The 16,580-nt window shown below is 38.0% G+C and overlaps 2 protein-coding genes across 2 annotated transcripts in view; one reads left to right on the top strand and one right to left on the bottom strand.

The window, feature by feature from the left end:
• Positions 1 to 699: 699 nt before the first annotated feature.
• Positions 700 to 12,857, bottom strand: LOC108978126. Its single transcript, XM_018948252.1, has 7 exons — positions 12,821 to 12,857; positions 3,178 to 3,530; positions 2,807 to 3,091; positions 2,599 to 2,743; positions 1,921 to 2,208; positions 1,580 to 1,783; positions 700 to 1,523 (listed from the first exon to the last, which is right to left on the bottom strand). Exons 2-7 carry the CDS (start codon positions 3,380 to 3,382, stop codon positions 818 to 820), a joined length of 1,833 nt encoding a protein of 610 aa, XP_018803797.1. The 5' UTR covers positions 3,383 to 3,530; positions 12,821 to 12,857; the 3' UTR covers positions 700 to 817.
• A 3,357-nt stretch (positions 12,858 to 16,214) lies between these two features.
• LOC108978159 (dual specificity protein kinase splA) overlaps positions 16,215 to 16,580 on the top strand; it is a 91,330-nt gene continuing 90,964 nt past the window's right edge. Inside the window, exon 1 of the mRNA XM_018948303.1 lies at positions 16,215 to 16,299. The gene's annotated coding sequence lies outside the window, so the exon portion shown is untranslated. The remainder of the gene's footprint in view (positions 16,300 to 16,580) is intronic.

Below are 16,580 nucleotides of genomic sequence, written 5' to 3'. Positions count from 1 at the left end.
AGATATATATTGTTGAATTTTAATCGACTTGTGGTTTTTAAAGGAAATAATTCGTGATATGAAAATATTTTTTTCCTCATACAATTCATAAATTCAAACCAAAATATTGCATTGATATTAATAGATTTCGAAATAAAACTTAGCTTCATTGGATCTTCGTGCCTATTCTATGCGATACTGCTATTGAGTGAGTTTGCTCTACAATTCTTAAGTTATTGTTACTTATATTTTATTGTTCCGTAGAAACGTCTAATAATTGCTAACTTAACTATGCATAAGACAGCCATTTAACAACAACAATATTTTAAATAACAACAACATTGGTAAATAATTGTTTCGTAACAAGTTCATAGTTCTAGTGCTTATTGCTTGACGCTCTCATTAATTGAGTGTTTAGTGGAGGAAAGAACGCTATATATAACTATCTCTATTTGTAAGTTAACCAATAAAATATAATAGTTATAAAACAAAGGCAAATAATACAAACATCCTCCTAATTAAGCCACCATCTACGCATTAATTCCGTCAGCCGGTTGCTTCTTAAATTGATTTTGTAGTAACTTTCAAACTTTTCTCAGAAACTCACTAAATATGTAATATGAACTGATCTAACTGTATACTTACCTATGAACATAACTACATACATATACTAGTACCGAAATATTTGTCTACAAAATATGTATTCTGTGCTTTTGGTATAAAATATACTATTTCCTAGAGATTTCTACAAAACTTCTAATGTTTCCTGAACGCAAGAACGCTGACACTTGTCAGTATTTGATTTATATATGGTACGTATAACACTTCGATCACCCCATTACGTGATCTCACTTGTCGGTGGTTGTGTTGGTTCACTTTCGATTTCTACGGTGGTCTCATTTTTCGGTTGCGGATCCTTTGCCGGCTCGCTGGTCGTATTCTCTTCCACATCTATCGAGTTATTTTGTGCACGTTCTGGTATCTCGGCTAGCAGTGAGAAACTGCTCGCTTTTTTCACATTATAGAGCGCAGCTTCACTCTCCGCTCTCAGCAGCGTTGTTCGTCTTTCATTTATAACTTGCACTGAATCGTAGAGCTCGTTACTATCGATGCTTTGTCGTTCGCTAGAGGAACGTATGTAGAAGATGCTGTCGTCCATTTCGTTGGGCAGTTGTGGTTTGGGTCTATAGAAAGTGCGCGAGGAGTTGCTGCGGCAAAGAGATTTATTGATCTCACTTACTACGGCAGGTTTTGTATTGGTTGCGAGGCAAAGTGTGTCGGGGCGTGGTTTCTTTAGAATGCTATTTAATTTCTTGGGTGGCTGTGGTGGTAGTAGTTCTTCTACATGGTTTGAGGCTGTCATGGATATGGTTTGAATGGCCACGTTTAGTGCATCTGGTGATAATGCGACCCCATTCATGCTGTTACATGATTTTTCTTCCGTGTTATCTATGAGTTCTTCGGGGAAACAAGGTTCTAAGCTCGATTGACCGGAAAGCTGGTGTATGGGAGCGGGTGGTTCTGAGCAGACACTTAGTTGGCTTCTGAAATCGTGCATGCATTGAGCAAGATCGAGTTTGAGAAAGGTGTCTTTCCTTACCTGAACTCTTTTTCTACCGACGGAGTGGCGGATGGGCCAGAGCTATAGCGCTTCGGTGAACGCAGTATGGATTTCGGCAACACTTCAGGGCTATGCAGATCTACTTGAATACGTCGTGAATCGATACTTGATGCGCGACTTGCCATGGAAGCGCAACGTGCCGTCCAGCGGCCACTGTACGATGAGTCTGACATAGTAGAACTTCTGTTGGCGAGAAAAGCAATCCATTAAAAGTGCGTATATTTAATTCGAATTTTAGTGATCGAAACAAATCGCGCGAGTGGAATGTTGTGTAAATCTGAGGTGGACTATTTTCATTAGTCTCCCATTGGCCGACTCACCTGCGATTGCCCAGAGGGCTGCTTTTGTCCTCTTCATGCTCGATCGGCTTCTGTCGTGCCAACACATGACGTTTGGCCGTATCAGAGCGGCGAGACATGTCAGCCACAGTAGCTCTTGAAAGATGCTTATCCCCACGAAGGCCGTCGTCGAAAGAGGCCGCATGCCAGTAGAGTTTATTTGTGCCTGGTGGCTGGAGCAGCGCACAAGGGGCACCATTTTCACGAGTGTTGCGTTGCACCAAACTGTTGCTGATGCGTGGTGCGCGCGATTTCACTTGTCGGCCGCTGCTGCTCGTGGGTGTTTGGCGATGGTGGTGGTGGTGCCGATGATGGTGGCGATGGTGACGTTTTTGTTCCAACAACAAAAGTGGTTTGTGATTCGGCGAAAGCAAATGTGAGAGGTTAGTGGAGTAAGCGATGGGGTGGGGGACATGTGTGGAGAGATTTGGCACAGAACCAGTGTGGGTGAGGCGTCGTAGTTGTGGAGAAAAGCGAGCGGATGCGCTAATGGAATGAAAGCGAAAGCGATTTTTTCTTGATTTTAACGCTAGAGCTGAGAGCTGAGCTAAGTTTGATTTTGGCATAAATGTTTACTTGCGGGAAAGCGAATGCGATTGCATGCAGTTAAATGGTATGTGTCATAACATAAGAATACATAATATGAGCAACTACATTTACCTGAGCGATTTGGAAAACTTGACTAGCTCCGCGGTAAGCGCGTCACGATCGAAGGGCTGCGGTGTGGTCTGCGGTGGCGGCTCAGCTGGGGATGTGCGAAATACACCAAACTGTTGATCCCAGCGCGAGGACTGCAATTGTATGCCTGCAAAAGGGTAAGGGATGGTGTTACTCAGAGTCAATGTATTTCTCAACAGTCAGCACTCACCAACGGCGCGTCGCTGTGAAGTTGCGCTGCTCTGATTACTACGCACCGTTGTCTTGCTACCAGTCGCACCGGCACGAAAACGCGCTGGCACCACTTTTGCCGCCGAGTCACGCGCCTCAAATGTCATAACGCACGAAGCAACGACAATGAAACCGCCAAAACCCATTACAATCGGTCCGACGTAAGAGAGATTGTTGAGATGGAAGCCCTTCAAGTCATTCTTGACTCTCACCGTCGCATTGCCACGCAGTTCAGAGTTCGTTGAAAGGTGGTCTGCATAATAACCTAGGGTAAAAACAAAAAAAAAAAAAAAAAATTGTATTTCAAATTGTAATCAGGCGGTTGGTCACACCCGAGCACACGCAATTTACCTATCGTAGCCATACCGGCGCCGAGCAGCATCAGCGTCAGACCCAGCACAAGTGCGCGACAAGCATGCCAAAGGCACTTAGATGACATTTTACCACGTACCACTTGCACATTCCATGTGGCACCCGAGGCGGGATGAGCGCGACGCAAATTTCCAATTGAGTGCTTGCGTCGCACTGTGGCGCCGCCCGACCTTCGCGTAGGCATCACATCGACTTCAACCCGCTCCTCAGGTTATGTTCTCTGTTGTAATTACAATTACTTTGGATTGTTGTTCTTGCTGTTGTTATGGGTTTCAGTTGCAGTTCGCTTAAATAATTACAACTCGTTTTCGTGCGTAATTAGTTGACGTCTCCTGTGTCAATTTAACATTGCTTATGATATGAACTGAGCTAGCTGTATACAGTAAAATGTCAACAATAAAAGCGTATTCAAATAAGGAAGGATGAGGAGTGGACGAGAGGCTTTGCGAACCGTCAATAACTGTTCCTAATTAGGTCGCTTAATTATACAGTTAGTTGGCTATTTATACACTCGTATAATTGATTAGACCCACGTATATACATACATACATATCTCTATTCATACTAAACGTTAAATCGAATTGTGCTCATGGAGAACATTCGTAAACGGCATGGAAAACAGTTTATGCAGTTATGGTATATTTAGTTATGTTTAGGCGCATTGAGCTATGCCTGCTTCCGGAGTTTCCTTCCTTACTCTGCTGGTCTAAAATGCAGCCTATTTATGGAACTTATGCGGAATAATCATTTTATACCGCTTTGGAACGAGCCAGATCAGCTGGATTTTATATTTATAACTTCTCTAAATAAGTTTTGTTTTTTAAATTATTATTTGCTAAAATTTTATTGGTGTAATGATCACAAAGTAAAGGTTTCTTTTAGTAAGTTTTCAATTTGAGTTTATTGGCCAGTTTTAAAAGGTACACCATCATGAACACGCCGCACAGTGAGACAACGCCGGCATAAAATACAAGGAGTCATTGTGGAGCTCTGAAATTTTGCACAGGTTATTTTTGAGAAAATTCCATTTAAAAAATTAAGAAAATTCGCCCACTTTTACGCCCACCTGCCATACAGTCGAAATTTTTAAAATGCCGTATTGTCCGTAATACTTTAGGTATAACTTTCAATTTTGGCATACTTGAATGTTATATAGTTACAAACATTATTTTAAATAAAAATTGAACTTTGGCCCACTTTTAACCACATCACCCATACTACCTCAACATAAAAAGTGCCATATTTTCTAAAATATATTAAATACAATCTTCAAATTCTATATTACTGTAATTTATATCATTTAAAATGTTTCATGAAAAAATTACAATAACACGCCCACTAATACCCCCACCTCCCATTGAAATGCAATAAAAAAACAATATTTTTTTTTCATTCATCAATAATTTTTTAACATCATCATGGTATTCTAATTTTTTCAATTTGATTCTCATTCTAAATGAATTAATATAAGAATCTGATGATATTTGCAAATAGTGCATTACATCTTCATTCGTAGAAATACGTGAATTTTTACGAAAATGGAAAAGCCTACAGTTTCTATACTCCTTATTCATTGCTTCTTGCGCTTCGTCGGATAACATTCCTGTAGCAAAAAAAAAAAAAATTAATATTAAATAAAGTTTAAAAAAATACTTTCAAAAATAAAAATTGCAAGCAAACCTATTGGCAATATAGCCTCAGATACCATTTTGCATTTTGCACATTAAGGAATAGTAAACAATTAAAAAAAATAAAAGTAAAAAGTTGTAAACATGCTAATGCATGCTAACATACGTATAGCGACAGAATGTGCGCGTTACGTACTTTTTGTAGTTTTTTGTATGTTTAATGTGCTTTTGCAAAGTTTTGCTATATGTTCTCTACTTTATATTAAAGCTGAGATTTCAAACTTTCATTTGGTATAAGTCTGCACCTAGGGCGAGGGGCTGCTCTATATTTCCTAGGCCATTGAAAATGCAAAATGTTCAATTTTTGCACCACAATTCTGTTGTTAAGAAAAAAAAAAAAAATTGTGTTTTTTTTTAAATTTATTTTTTCATTTACTCATTCTACAATAACTAAATTAATTAAAAAAATACTTTAAAGTTACATTTATTATGTATTTTTATTTTAATAAGCTTTTGATTATTACATATTGAACTAACATATTTCAAGCGCGTTGGCATACCTCAACTTTGACTTGCTCTAGACCAAAAAGTAATGAGGCTTCAGGGAATTGTTACTCATATATCTGTTAATATACTGTGAAAATTTCATCCAAATTGGACGACACGTCAAAAACCATTTTTTGCCGCGGTTACTATTGGGCTGTCTCACTGTGCGCCGTTTCCTTCAGAAAGTCCCTTAAGCTCATCTGAACACAATTTAGCATTCGGTGCTTACGAAAACAAATACTCTGTTTTGAAACAATATTTCAGATATATTAAAAATATTTTGAGACAGACTCAATGGTCTTTTTAAATGCAACTCAAAGCTTCCTCTTATCTGAATCTAATAGTATTTCAAAGTTGCTCATAAACAAAACTCTTTGACACGCGTTTATATCGCAATCTGTACGTGTTATTACTGTTTTTGCTTCATAATTTTTACAACTGTCAACCCTTTCTGGTTTCTTCATATCGTGGGAACTGCAAAAACGTAAGGTCGAATGAGATTATTGGAAGTCTTAATAAGTCTGAGATGGCAGCTAATCTCAAGCACATCATCTATAGTCTCCTCTACTGAAGAGTGGGAGATAGGCGAGTGGAAGTGCACAGGTACTTCGTAAAGTAAACAGGGTAAATCCGCAAGGTGGTGGTCGTTGGATCCTAATGGTGAACGACCTTTTGAAAAAACTTAAGAAACGACGCTGCCAATTGATGCCTCGCAGACGATGCAGCTCTTGGACGACATCGGTCACCTTATACCGTTGCAATGGTGGCACATAAATTGGTTTTATGGCTTTATGCCATTTAATAATGCCTTTTCACGTTGCACCTTTAGATATGGCGGCCGGCGATGAAGGCTGCTTTAGACTTATCTAAGCTGGGTATATGAAAGCTCACTCAGGCACACATAATTTTTTTTTACTGTTTCGAATACATTTCTCACAATCTAGATCACTGCAGCGCAGATTTTCTTCTGCCGGTTCCCTTTCACCTCACATACCTCCAAAGAAGTTGTGGGCGAGGCAAAGCTGTTGGAGAAGTGGTGTCGTCAGCTTTAACAGAGTAGCTGACTGAATATTCTGTCAGGAGCTAGTCGCCATATCCGACTACCAGATCACTATACTATCTTTCTAGTAGCAGTATATGTATGCTTCGAAGTTCAGCTACCTTCAGAGAGGTAGAGGTACCAGATATACTGGTTTTTAGCTCACTGAGTTTACGATCTAAACTAGTGAACAAGTACAAGAAAATTATAGTGAAAGTTTCAATTTTCTTTCATATTACACTAGAAAGATCGCTGGAAAGTCCAAACCCGATGAAATTGCTAGGGAGGACATCCTCCCCGATTTCCTTCGATTGAAATCGAGTCGGTCGTACAATGTCTTATTCCGTTCTGGCTTTGATCCTTTGAACCTCTACTGAGCTCAGCAAACGCTGATGAACAATCATAATTTGTGTGATAATTTGCGTGATCCTACTGTCCCACATAAACCCGTAAGCGATTCTCCGACATATTAGCTCTTAGCATATTGAATATCGCTGCAATTGTAGGCGCTTCGACTGGACATTGTTCAATACTCACATCCGGTGCTGTTAAATATTTTGTCGAACCCTCTTTGCCAAAGATATATGGAGCAAGGTTAAGTATAAATATTTTGTCACTCCCTCCTCTATCACCCGGCTTTTGTCAGACTGAATAGAAACATCTCGTTAGATACATCTTTGGCGAACCTAGCGAAGTTACCTTAAAATAATTTGTGATAAGTTCAAAATGATTCGTCGATATATTAAATGAAGATCTGGTGTTCCACTTTTAATCCAAGTGAAATTAATCGATTTTGGGTCAACCCTAGGACTTCATCTAACCTAACGCTTTCCCGTTTTTTCAACTTAAAGCTGCTTTAACTGCGTCGTCTGATTATTTATGGATTTTAAGAACTTTTACAAGTCAATAAAGACATTTGAAACCAATGAGCATCGCAAAGTGCGAACATTTCTATGTATTTCTATTCGAGAAACTTTAACTTTAAGTAAAATTAATTGAAATGTTTTTTTGGAAAAACCTTAATGTCTAAACACAGAGCGAGACCCAAACAAATATTACGCAAACCTGTTGGTGAACCTGACAGTATGTTTTTAATGACTTATGTACTAAACACACATATTCTTATATCAGTTTGCTTTTTTCTCTATGTGGTTCTATATTATAAAGATAACCCTCTTATTTTCCCTTATCTTCTATATATAAAATCGATTTACGAGAAAATGAAGGTAAAATGCGAGCACAATCACTAATTGGATAACGGAATCAGTAGTTGTAGTCCTTCACACTCGAAATGCGATTGCCATTCGTTTAGTCGCATTGCGTGTCAACTACACCGGCACAGTTGCCAAGTACATACATGCATATGTATATAAAATTATATATAATATATTAAGTGGGTATATGTATATGGGTATATGTATAGGTCTCATATATAACACTTGTACATTTGCATTATGAAATACTTTTCTAATACTTTTGCTTATATTCAGACACGCATACACACAAAGTTGACACTGTGTGCTCAAGGTGCAAGTTTTATGGGAAAATTTAAACCATTAAGTTTTGTCAATTGATTCTGGGCTCTAGAAACGCTTGCTTCGTTATCGAAATTCTCCAACTTTTTATTTGACATTACACAAATTTTCTGGTCTTGGTGGACAATTGGTATTGTGCTAGTAGGTAGATGAATGATACAACTTTTGATCTTTAAGGAACCTGCTCCCTACAAAAAAATATAACTGAGATATATAGTGTGTATGAAATGGCTTGGAAGAGTAATGTGAGAAGACTATAAATACTTCTTATACTGAAGAAGATATATTAAGTTTGCCAAGATGATTGTAACACCCAAAAAGAAACATCGGAGACCATATAAAGTATATACATGATATTGGTCCTAAATTCTGTACACCTCCTTTTCTCACCAAAAAATTGCTCATTTGTCGGAATCAATGCTACAGGACAACTATATATATATAGCTGCCATACAAACTGAACGATCAGATATCTGCATGAAACTTGGCATATATTATTCTCTCAAATTTCCGAATATATTGTTTAGATCGGTTCAGCGTAGCTCATAGCCAACATCCAAATTGAACGATAAAAATAGTTTTATATCCTTCATATAACATTGTATGCTACAAAAATGCACCTGCGAATGGTATAATAGATTTGCTGAAGTCAATGAATTTGGCGAAATCTAAGGCGTAATCAGTCAACTCTATTCATTCTTACTTACTTCTAGCTTCGTCAGATTAATTTATATAAGAAGCCTGATGTTGACTTGGAAAATAACTTATCACCTCATCTCTTTCTGTTTTGTACTAAATCAATTTTGCTATAAAAATTTTGGATTTCATATAAAACAAAAATTAATGGTGAAAATGGTTTTTGCAATTTTTTCTGGAAAGCTCTTTTAACTCACTGTACAAATGAACACGCGTGTATACACATGAAGTATACCGGTTCGCACTGCTACAGCTAGGCTCACACTGCTGACAAGCAATTGAAAGAGTCCTTGCAAGTAGCATTTCAACAAGCAGCAGAGATGTGACAGCGACAGTGACATTACTGAGGGTCCAGTGGGTTGGAGCAGTTTTCAAAATACAAGTGAGACTTTAAAAATAAATGTGACACATGCATACATACATACACAAGTACATGAGCAAAAACATGCCTATTTATGTCGAGCAATTGCACAAATGCGAAAGTACAGGAGCTGGCGATATGCGATCCTCCCGCAACCGCTGCGCTTCTCGCTCGCCAAATTGCCTATTTAAATAGTGGTTTGGTAGCAAGTCGCCGGCACTTAAGTGTTGTGCCACCAGCGAACTCATATTTGTCAACAGTCAACTTTGCTTTGGTGGCGCTTAACTTAATCCTTGTCAAGTGCCGCGAGACTATTTTTAAAAATTGCGGCTAATGCAAGTGCTTGTAAATTCTGCGTGTGTGTGTGTGTGTAGCTTATGTGCCTATGCGAGAGGAGAAAGTTTTGTGCAAAGCATGCAGCGCGGAGCGAGGAGGGCAACAACCATTTTCGCTTGTTGCGAAAAATTTGTCAAATTTAAAATTCAACAGTCGCAAAATGAAAGCGTCATAAAACAGTTAAGCAGGCAGGAATTATGCGAAATAAAACAAATGGAAACATGCACGTGACACGTACAGGCAGGTGCATGTAGGTGAGGGTGTAGTTTGGGGTGGCAATGTCAGCATTGTAGACTCATTTGACGGTAATGCGAAATGCTGACACGGGCTTATGCAAAACAAGCATGCTTACTGTAGATATGTCAGGATTTGGATGAATCGTAAGCTTTATGTGATGCCTAGGTATGTTTGTGGAAACATTTCTTTCTCTACATAAACAAAAAAACATAAATTTCCGTGGCTAAAATACCCTTCCCAGGTGTAATTTATATTACGATATGTACATATGTATTCGATGAGTTTGCAAGAAAAGGCACCCATATCAAAATTCCATCAGGATGCGAACAAATGACCAAACTGGATCCTGTCTCATTGGTACTCCTGCGGCGATGATAAAGATTTTGGTAATTATCAAAGTTGCAATATGGAAAAATATAAACATTTTCACATTTGAAGGATCTCTTTTGCCATACGTTCTACGAACCTAACGTATTGTTTTGAGTAGATATTAGCCAGCTAAAAAATTGTGTCAAGATCTAGGCGTTCTGGCGATATGCGATGGCCTTTGTGATCTATACCTAGGAGTTCCGGGCATCACAACGGACCAGCATCTCTAGTGGTGCAAGTGGGATTATGTGAGTAGACAGGATTTTGAGCAAATCTAAACTGTATGCATAACTACGGAAAATGTAAGCGGCCAACGCTTTATTTCATCCTATCTTTGATGTTTATTCAGCTCGTCGCACTGATCATTTATATGTACATATATATTTTGTAGCGATCTTTTCTGCTTCAATGTTACAAACTTTGTAGCAAATTGAATGTACCCTGTTTAGGGTTAAGTCCTAGTGGTCTAAAGGCTAAATGTTTCATTGTTTTGTTTTGTGACTTAAACTTGGACCCATTCAGGTCGTAGTTTTCACATCCGTCAATGCCAAACATTGAAGAGCAGTAGGCAGTGTTAGCATGTTCTAATAATTTTTCTCTAAAAAATATTCACTTATTATTCATCAGTAGATATAACTGTGAATTGCTTGAGAGCATTCTTCCTTGTTTACACGGATTCTTCACGCCCTTGAAGAAGCTTTAGGGTTTTGTGTGGAAATAAAGTCTTTCGCACTCCTAATCTTGACACTACGAGGACATGAAACCTTTTCAATTTTTTTTTTTGCAATTCAGTGATGTTTGGGGCATCGTTTGTTTATTTGAACTAAGTATATTATTAATCGGATGGACAACCCAACAAGTTTTGGTTGCTCAAAACGATGATTTATAGAACAAGACCTTCGCTTTTGTTATCGTTTATTTCAAAATTTAAGATTAAGGAAGACTGAAAGAGTGTTTCAAGAATTTTTCGCGGCAATCATTTTTCCTTTTCACTGCTTGGCGCCGATTGGAAATTAAAAGTGTAGCCAGGTCCTTCTCCACCTCATCTTTCCAATGGAGTGCAAGTCTTTCTTTTCATCTTTCTCTGCTTTCCCTGCGGGTATTGCGAAGAACCCTCTCAGAGCCGAATTGTTTCCATCTAAACGGGTGACATGAACTAGCTCGCTGTCTGAAGAAAGCAGAACTAACGGCGCGGTTTACCATTGGCGTACACCAGCAGCTGTATACTCTTTTAGAAGATTTTACTTTCTTCATTTAGATCGGCAGCTCGAATTATTTTCTCCAGGAGTAGATTGAAGTAACTTTGAAATAAACGAAGAGGTGGTGCGTGTCGATTTCACGGGTCTTTTCCAAGATTTAGTGCTTGGCCTAAAGTCTCACTGATCAGGTCCAATTAGGTGAGCTTCAGACTTTCACACTGTAGAGAAGAACTTTAAATATGAAGTAGAAGCTTATCACACGATAGTTGGCGTAGATTGTTGGGTCTCTTTTTATGTGCATTGAGTATCCATACCCTACAAAGATGCTTATGCATGCTCTTTATCAGTTTTTTGACGCCGTATTTGAAAAGTTGTTCCGACAATCTATCCACGAATAATGTGGTTGACATCACATAACTTCTTTATGAAGAACCAAATGGTCAATGGCGGACATTGAGGTAAATTTTAGGTGCCTTCGTAAATAATGCTTCGTGAGCTGCCCGATAGTGGTAGACAATTTATAAGATCGCCACCACAATATTGAACCATCACTTTTACGCTTGATTTGTTCATCAATTTGAAAGGATAAATATGTAAGAAAATAAAAAATAAAGGTTGTATTTCTATTTAAATTTTTTTCTAAAAACATTTATTAAGCTAATGTTATGATAAGAGGTGTGTAGCTTCTACTCAAAATTTTCTTATAAAATTGCGTATTGGCCAAATGTAGGCAATATTGTTAACAAAATATTAGACCTTGCCTACATTTAGGCTGATTGTGAAGGCAAAATGTGATATTCTAAAATACAAAAAAACATTGAAGTTTTTATTTACATGAAAATGATTTAAGTCAGAGTTCCCACACTTTTCCAACACACAGTGCGCAGTGTGAGTTGCGAGCTATTAAGACAACGTCTCCTTCGTGCCAGTGGGTTGCTTAATCACAGTAGAATTGGTCGGCATTTTTGTTGCCCACACACAGGAGATAAAGCAACTTACCAACACACACAGATACCTGCACTTACACGCACCTGTTGTTTGCCTGCGAACGTTGTTGTATATCGAAATGTGGCGGTATGTCTGTCCGCGTGTGTGTGTGGCAAATATGAATTATATCTACCTTTCGACATTTAACATTTCCAACTCGAAAGCCTCGAAAGGGGTCATGTGGCAGACAGTTCGACAATGGAAGCAAAAACATATGAAATGAAACACTTTTAATTCGCTGTGTGTGTGTGTGTGTGTATAGCAAAGGTATGCAGAAAAGAAAAGGTCTCAGCTCGGCTCGCAAAGCATTATAGCAAGTGACAGTAACATAAATGGCAGAAAAGTAACATGAGGAGTGGAAACAAAAGCGAAAGCAAAGAAAAACAAGAAACAATAATGCTAAAAGTCTACAACAACAGAAAAGTCGGAATGATATTCAATTTCGCAGCAAAGCAGACGGCTCACACACACACCAACACACACACACACACACATACATGCATACGCACAGAAGGAGCTCGCTGTTTATATGCCGAATTAGGATCTGCAGGGAATCGAGCGTGTTTTTCGGCATTAGACAAAGGTCCTTGCTCGCATGCACTAATAAAGTTTTATTTTTGTTTGCACGCTAGTACACTCAAACATGCACACACGCACACACACACACCATGCATATATGTATCACGAACCTTTTTCCTTTCGTACAAATTAGAATTTACGCAGCTTATGGTGCTGCTTGTGCGCCATCGATATCCAGTCGGATTGGTATTTACGATTCTTGACTTCAAAGCCACAAAAGAGTTAGCAATTCTGATGGATACACAATAACACACCTAACACACACGTACGCGCGCACTGTTGTTGCTTGAGTTATGTATTTGCGTGCGTGCAACAATTTTTGAATACGCTTTCAAGGATCTGTTGCATGCTTTTCGGCGTAACCAATACACTGAAGCAGTGGGAGAGCACTTTTTCACTGCCACATACACACACACACATATCTCTTATGCCATTGTCTGCTGTCTACGGCACTATCCGCGTTAACCGCGCTCACCTGCCCGCAAATTGCTTTCTTCGCATTAAATCGCTCTAAATCCAGTTGTGTGTGTATGTATTCATTCGTTTTGCACAGACCTAAGCATCTGCAGAATATTTGTTTTCTTTGAGCACGACACAATCAATACGCATATCAATGCATTGTTAAGCGTTTTATAAATTATAGAAGCCCCAGTTTGATGCTGGAAGGAAGGAGGAAAAAGCAGCAACGCAACAATTCACAATTCACATTTTATTTAATTTTTTTTTGCTTTCCACACTTTGCCTTGTTGTACTTTGCGTTGCACATCCGTCGAATGCGTGCGTACACGACGAGCTTTCCGAGCAATCTGATAAGACAGCATCCTGCCGTGTCGGACACATCCTACGCGGTGCTCCCGACACATTGGGATGCTGTTGCTGTTATCAGGTATTGTGAATGAAATGGCGAATGTTAACTGAGCTTTTTATCTGCCTTAGTGCTTTGGCGCTTTTTGAGCTCGCTTTGAGTTCATAAACCTTTTTGAAGCTTTTGTGTTGCTGAAGAGCTCTCCCTTTCTAATATTACATTAGTTAAAAATTTCTCTTTTAACGATGTAGTAAATATAGCGACATCTGCAGGGTTATGTGTTACATATCATATCAATTCGACCAGTCCTCGTGATTTTCCCACTCTTGCACCAACTGTTATAACTTGGTGTTTAATTATTTCGCTCTATTTAGCTTGGTGCGGATATGGATAAACTACTACCCCATATTTCACTTCCTTATAGGTTATTTTTAATTCTGCAGTTATCGAGCACCCTGTTGCAATAATATGGTTCTTAACCATTTTTAGATAAGTACGTAAACTGTTTATTCGTCATAGAGCTTTCTTTGGAAGAGCGCTTCGACGAACAGAAAAGAATCAGAGTGCCTTAAGACATCGAATATTCTTTATGTTAATAAATCGTCACCTAAAATGGAAAACAACGTATCATCAAATAATTTAAATTGGGTTTTTTATTGCTTACGATTCATTACATCATGTTATATAAAAATATTTTGCAAAAAATTTTCATCCAACCAGTATATAACCACTATATAATCATTTTATAACCAAAATTCAAATTTTGTTTCAATATGAGTGGTTCTTGTTATTGCTTTTCCTTCGTCTGTAAACTTATAAAAAGTGATGATATGTTATTTTACATTTCAGGTGACGTCATAAAGTTCGGATAAAACCTCAGAACAACAAATTCGTCATAATCCTGATAAATAAAAAAAATTTAATTTTATAGAATTCTCAGATTTATTTGAACCCTTCAAAGCTTTCTTGAGCGGTTCCAGGAGGATCTCCGAAAAAAGTGTCTGGCGGAGTTTAGATTTTTCTGTTGAAAGTTTTCTTTAATCCAAAATAATTTATTATTACTATAGACGAATCAAAGTTATGATTGAAGGGCTAGTCAAACTATTGATTTTTGACAAAATGGCAACTACTAAAAAAGTAATTTTTGTAAAAAAAAAATTATATTTCAGAGTGTCTTAAAAATCGAAATTATTATCAATAGTCTTATTTCCTGGATCTTTCTTATTTCAAATCGGTCGGTCTTACCGTTTCGGTAACATTTTCCTCATCGACTGTGAAATCAGCATTTCAGTTTAAGTAAATTATTGCATAATATATTTTCTCTTTTATTTCTTGTTTCCCCCTTTATACCAAATGAAATCTTCAGTAGTTGAAGTCTTTCCTCGCCTCACACTACGGGAGTTAATATTTAACGAAACTACAGTGGGTTGTTGGGGTAAAAACACAGCAGAGATGTGATGAATATGAATCCACCACACCTTCCCCTTTGTAACCAAATTCAGTGCCCTTCAATGGTGGTGGTGGTGTTTCAAGTGAAACTAAAACTTTTCACCACCACTTGTGAAAGGGGCACTTTTTCACGGACAAACGCGGCAACTAGCTTTGGGGTATTAGTGTTGAATATGCACTGATAGTATGGTGAATACATTCAACCCGCAAAGTAACGCCCACACACAACACAGCTGAGACTGAGGTAAACCCAAAGAGCATATCTGCAAAAGAACATGTGATTGAAAGCTTTGTGCAGAGCACGTCGTGCCAGCAACAACTAACCTACAATCGACAATCAACACGCTGTGAACGAACGAACCACCAACCAAACCGATAAGACGAAAGGCAGACGAACGCACGAGGCGAGCCAACAATACGGGACGATGTGTGGACCAGTGCCAAAGCACAACGAACGCGAAAGGATTTTTGAAAAGGCAAAATCAGCGCCAAGATATTTTTGAAATAGTCATAAAGGACAACTAACGGCGTGTTGACGCGTATACCGCAACCGTACGGTGAATGTACATAACCGTATTATTGTGTGAACAGCAGCGCGACGCTCGTGTGAACATAACGGATTAACAATTCATGCGAATTTGGTGTTGAATGCCGAGCTTGGGATTATAATAATAATAAGAACGGCGCAGAATGGAGCAATGAGTGATTTATCCGATGGCATCAATGCCGCCTTTGAGCGCAAAGCAGTGCCTGAGGCGGAAAGTCCAAAGTGTCAAACTGAACAAAAGTTGTAATAATTGCAATTTGTTTGAGCGTAGCGTTGAGCAGTTGAGAAGGGATAAGAGTGAAATAAGTGGCATTATGCATTTGTAATGCGATTGCAATGTGGCTGGTAACTGACAGCAGTGAGCCGAGTATTAAACAGAATTAATTCATAAATGTTAATAATGTAAATGATGGTGCAAATACAAAAATATGTATTGGAGATATACATATGAGTGTTTAACTGAATTCGCGCGAGTGTGAAGTGAATGTGCAGTAACATTTTCTGAAATGCACAAAAAAATCACGCTGCAATTTTTCTTTTTTAAATTATTGATACGCTTGTAGAAAAACTTTCGAAGTACTGCGCACACGTGAAATCATTAAAAAATATACAAATATTAAAAAATAAAATAAAATAAAATACAACATAATAATGAAAGATATAAAAATGTTTTGTGAATGCCAGCTATTTGCCTTTAATTAATGCAAATTAAATATTGGTCCGGCAAGTGAATCGCACGCTGTGTCCAAAAAAGAAAAAAAGTTACATCAAAGAGTTTTGGGTTAAAGGTAAATGAATCCCAACTACATATGACCTTAGAAGTTGTCATAATAAAACATATATTTTGAACTCAATATTATTTCAAATTTACAGCAATATGTTTGTTTACTTTAAAATTAAATGAAATGCAGCAGAGCAAATAAGTAAAGCATACTTTTAGGACTCCATTTTATTTACAGCAACGTAAATAATTTTGGTTGATACTTAGTACATTAATATAAAACTACTACTATGATAAAATTTTGAAAATATATTTTTGCCAATATATTTGATATTTTCTAGTTGGTAA

Source organism: Bactrocera latifrons, unplaced genomic scaffold, assembly GCF_001853355.1.
Source record: "Bactrocera latifrons isolate USDA-ARS-PBARC rearing strain unplaced genomic scaffold, ASM185335v1 scaffold_118, whole genome shotgun sequence".
Taxonomy (NCBI): domain Eukaryota; kingdom Metazoa; phylum Arthropoda; class Insecta; order Diptera; family Tephritidae; genus Bactrocera; species Bactrocera latifrons.
Note: the sequence above shows the minus strand (reverse complement) of the source record. Positions and strands in the feature narration are given on the sequence as shown.

Bases quoted from the DNA above. Each gene is read 5' to 3' on its own strand.
- LOC108978126 (XM_018948252.1), bottom strand. From the start codon at position 3,382: ATGCCTACGCGAAGGTCGGGCGGCGCCACAGTGCGACGCAAGCACTCA. The intron at 3,092-3,177 runs GTAAATTGCGTG...TTTTTACCCTAG, and splicing joins CGCCGGTATGGCTACGATAG to GTTATTATGCAGACCACCTT. The intron at 2,209-2,598 runs GTAAATGTAGTT...ACCCACGAGCAG, and splicing joins AAGTTTTCCAAATCGCTCAG to CAGCGGCCGACAAGTGAAAT.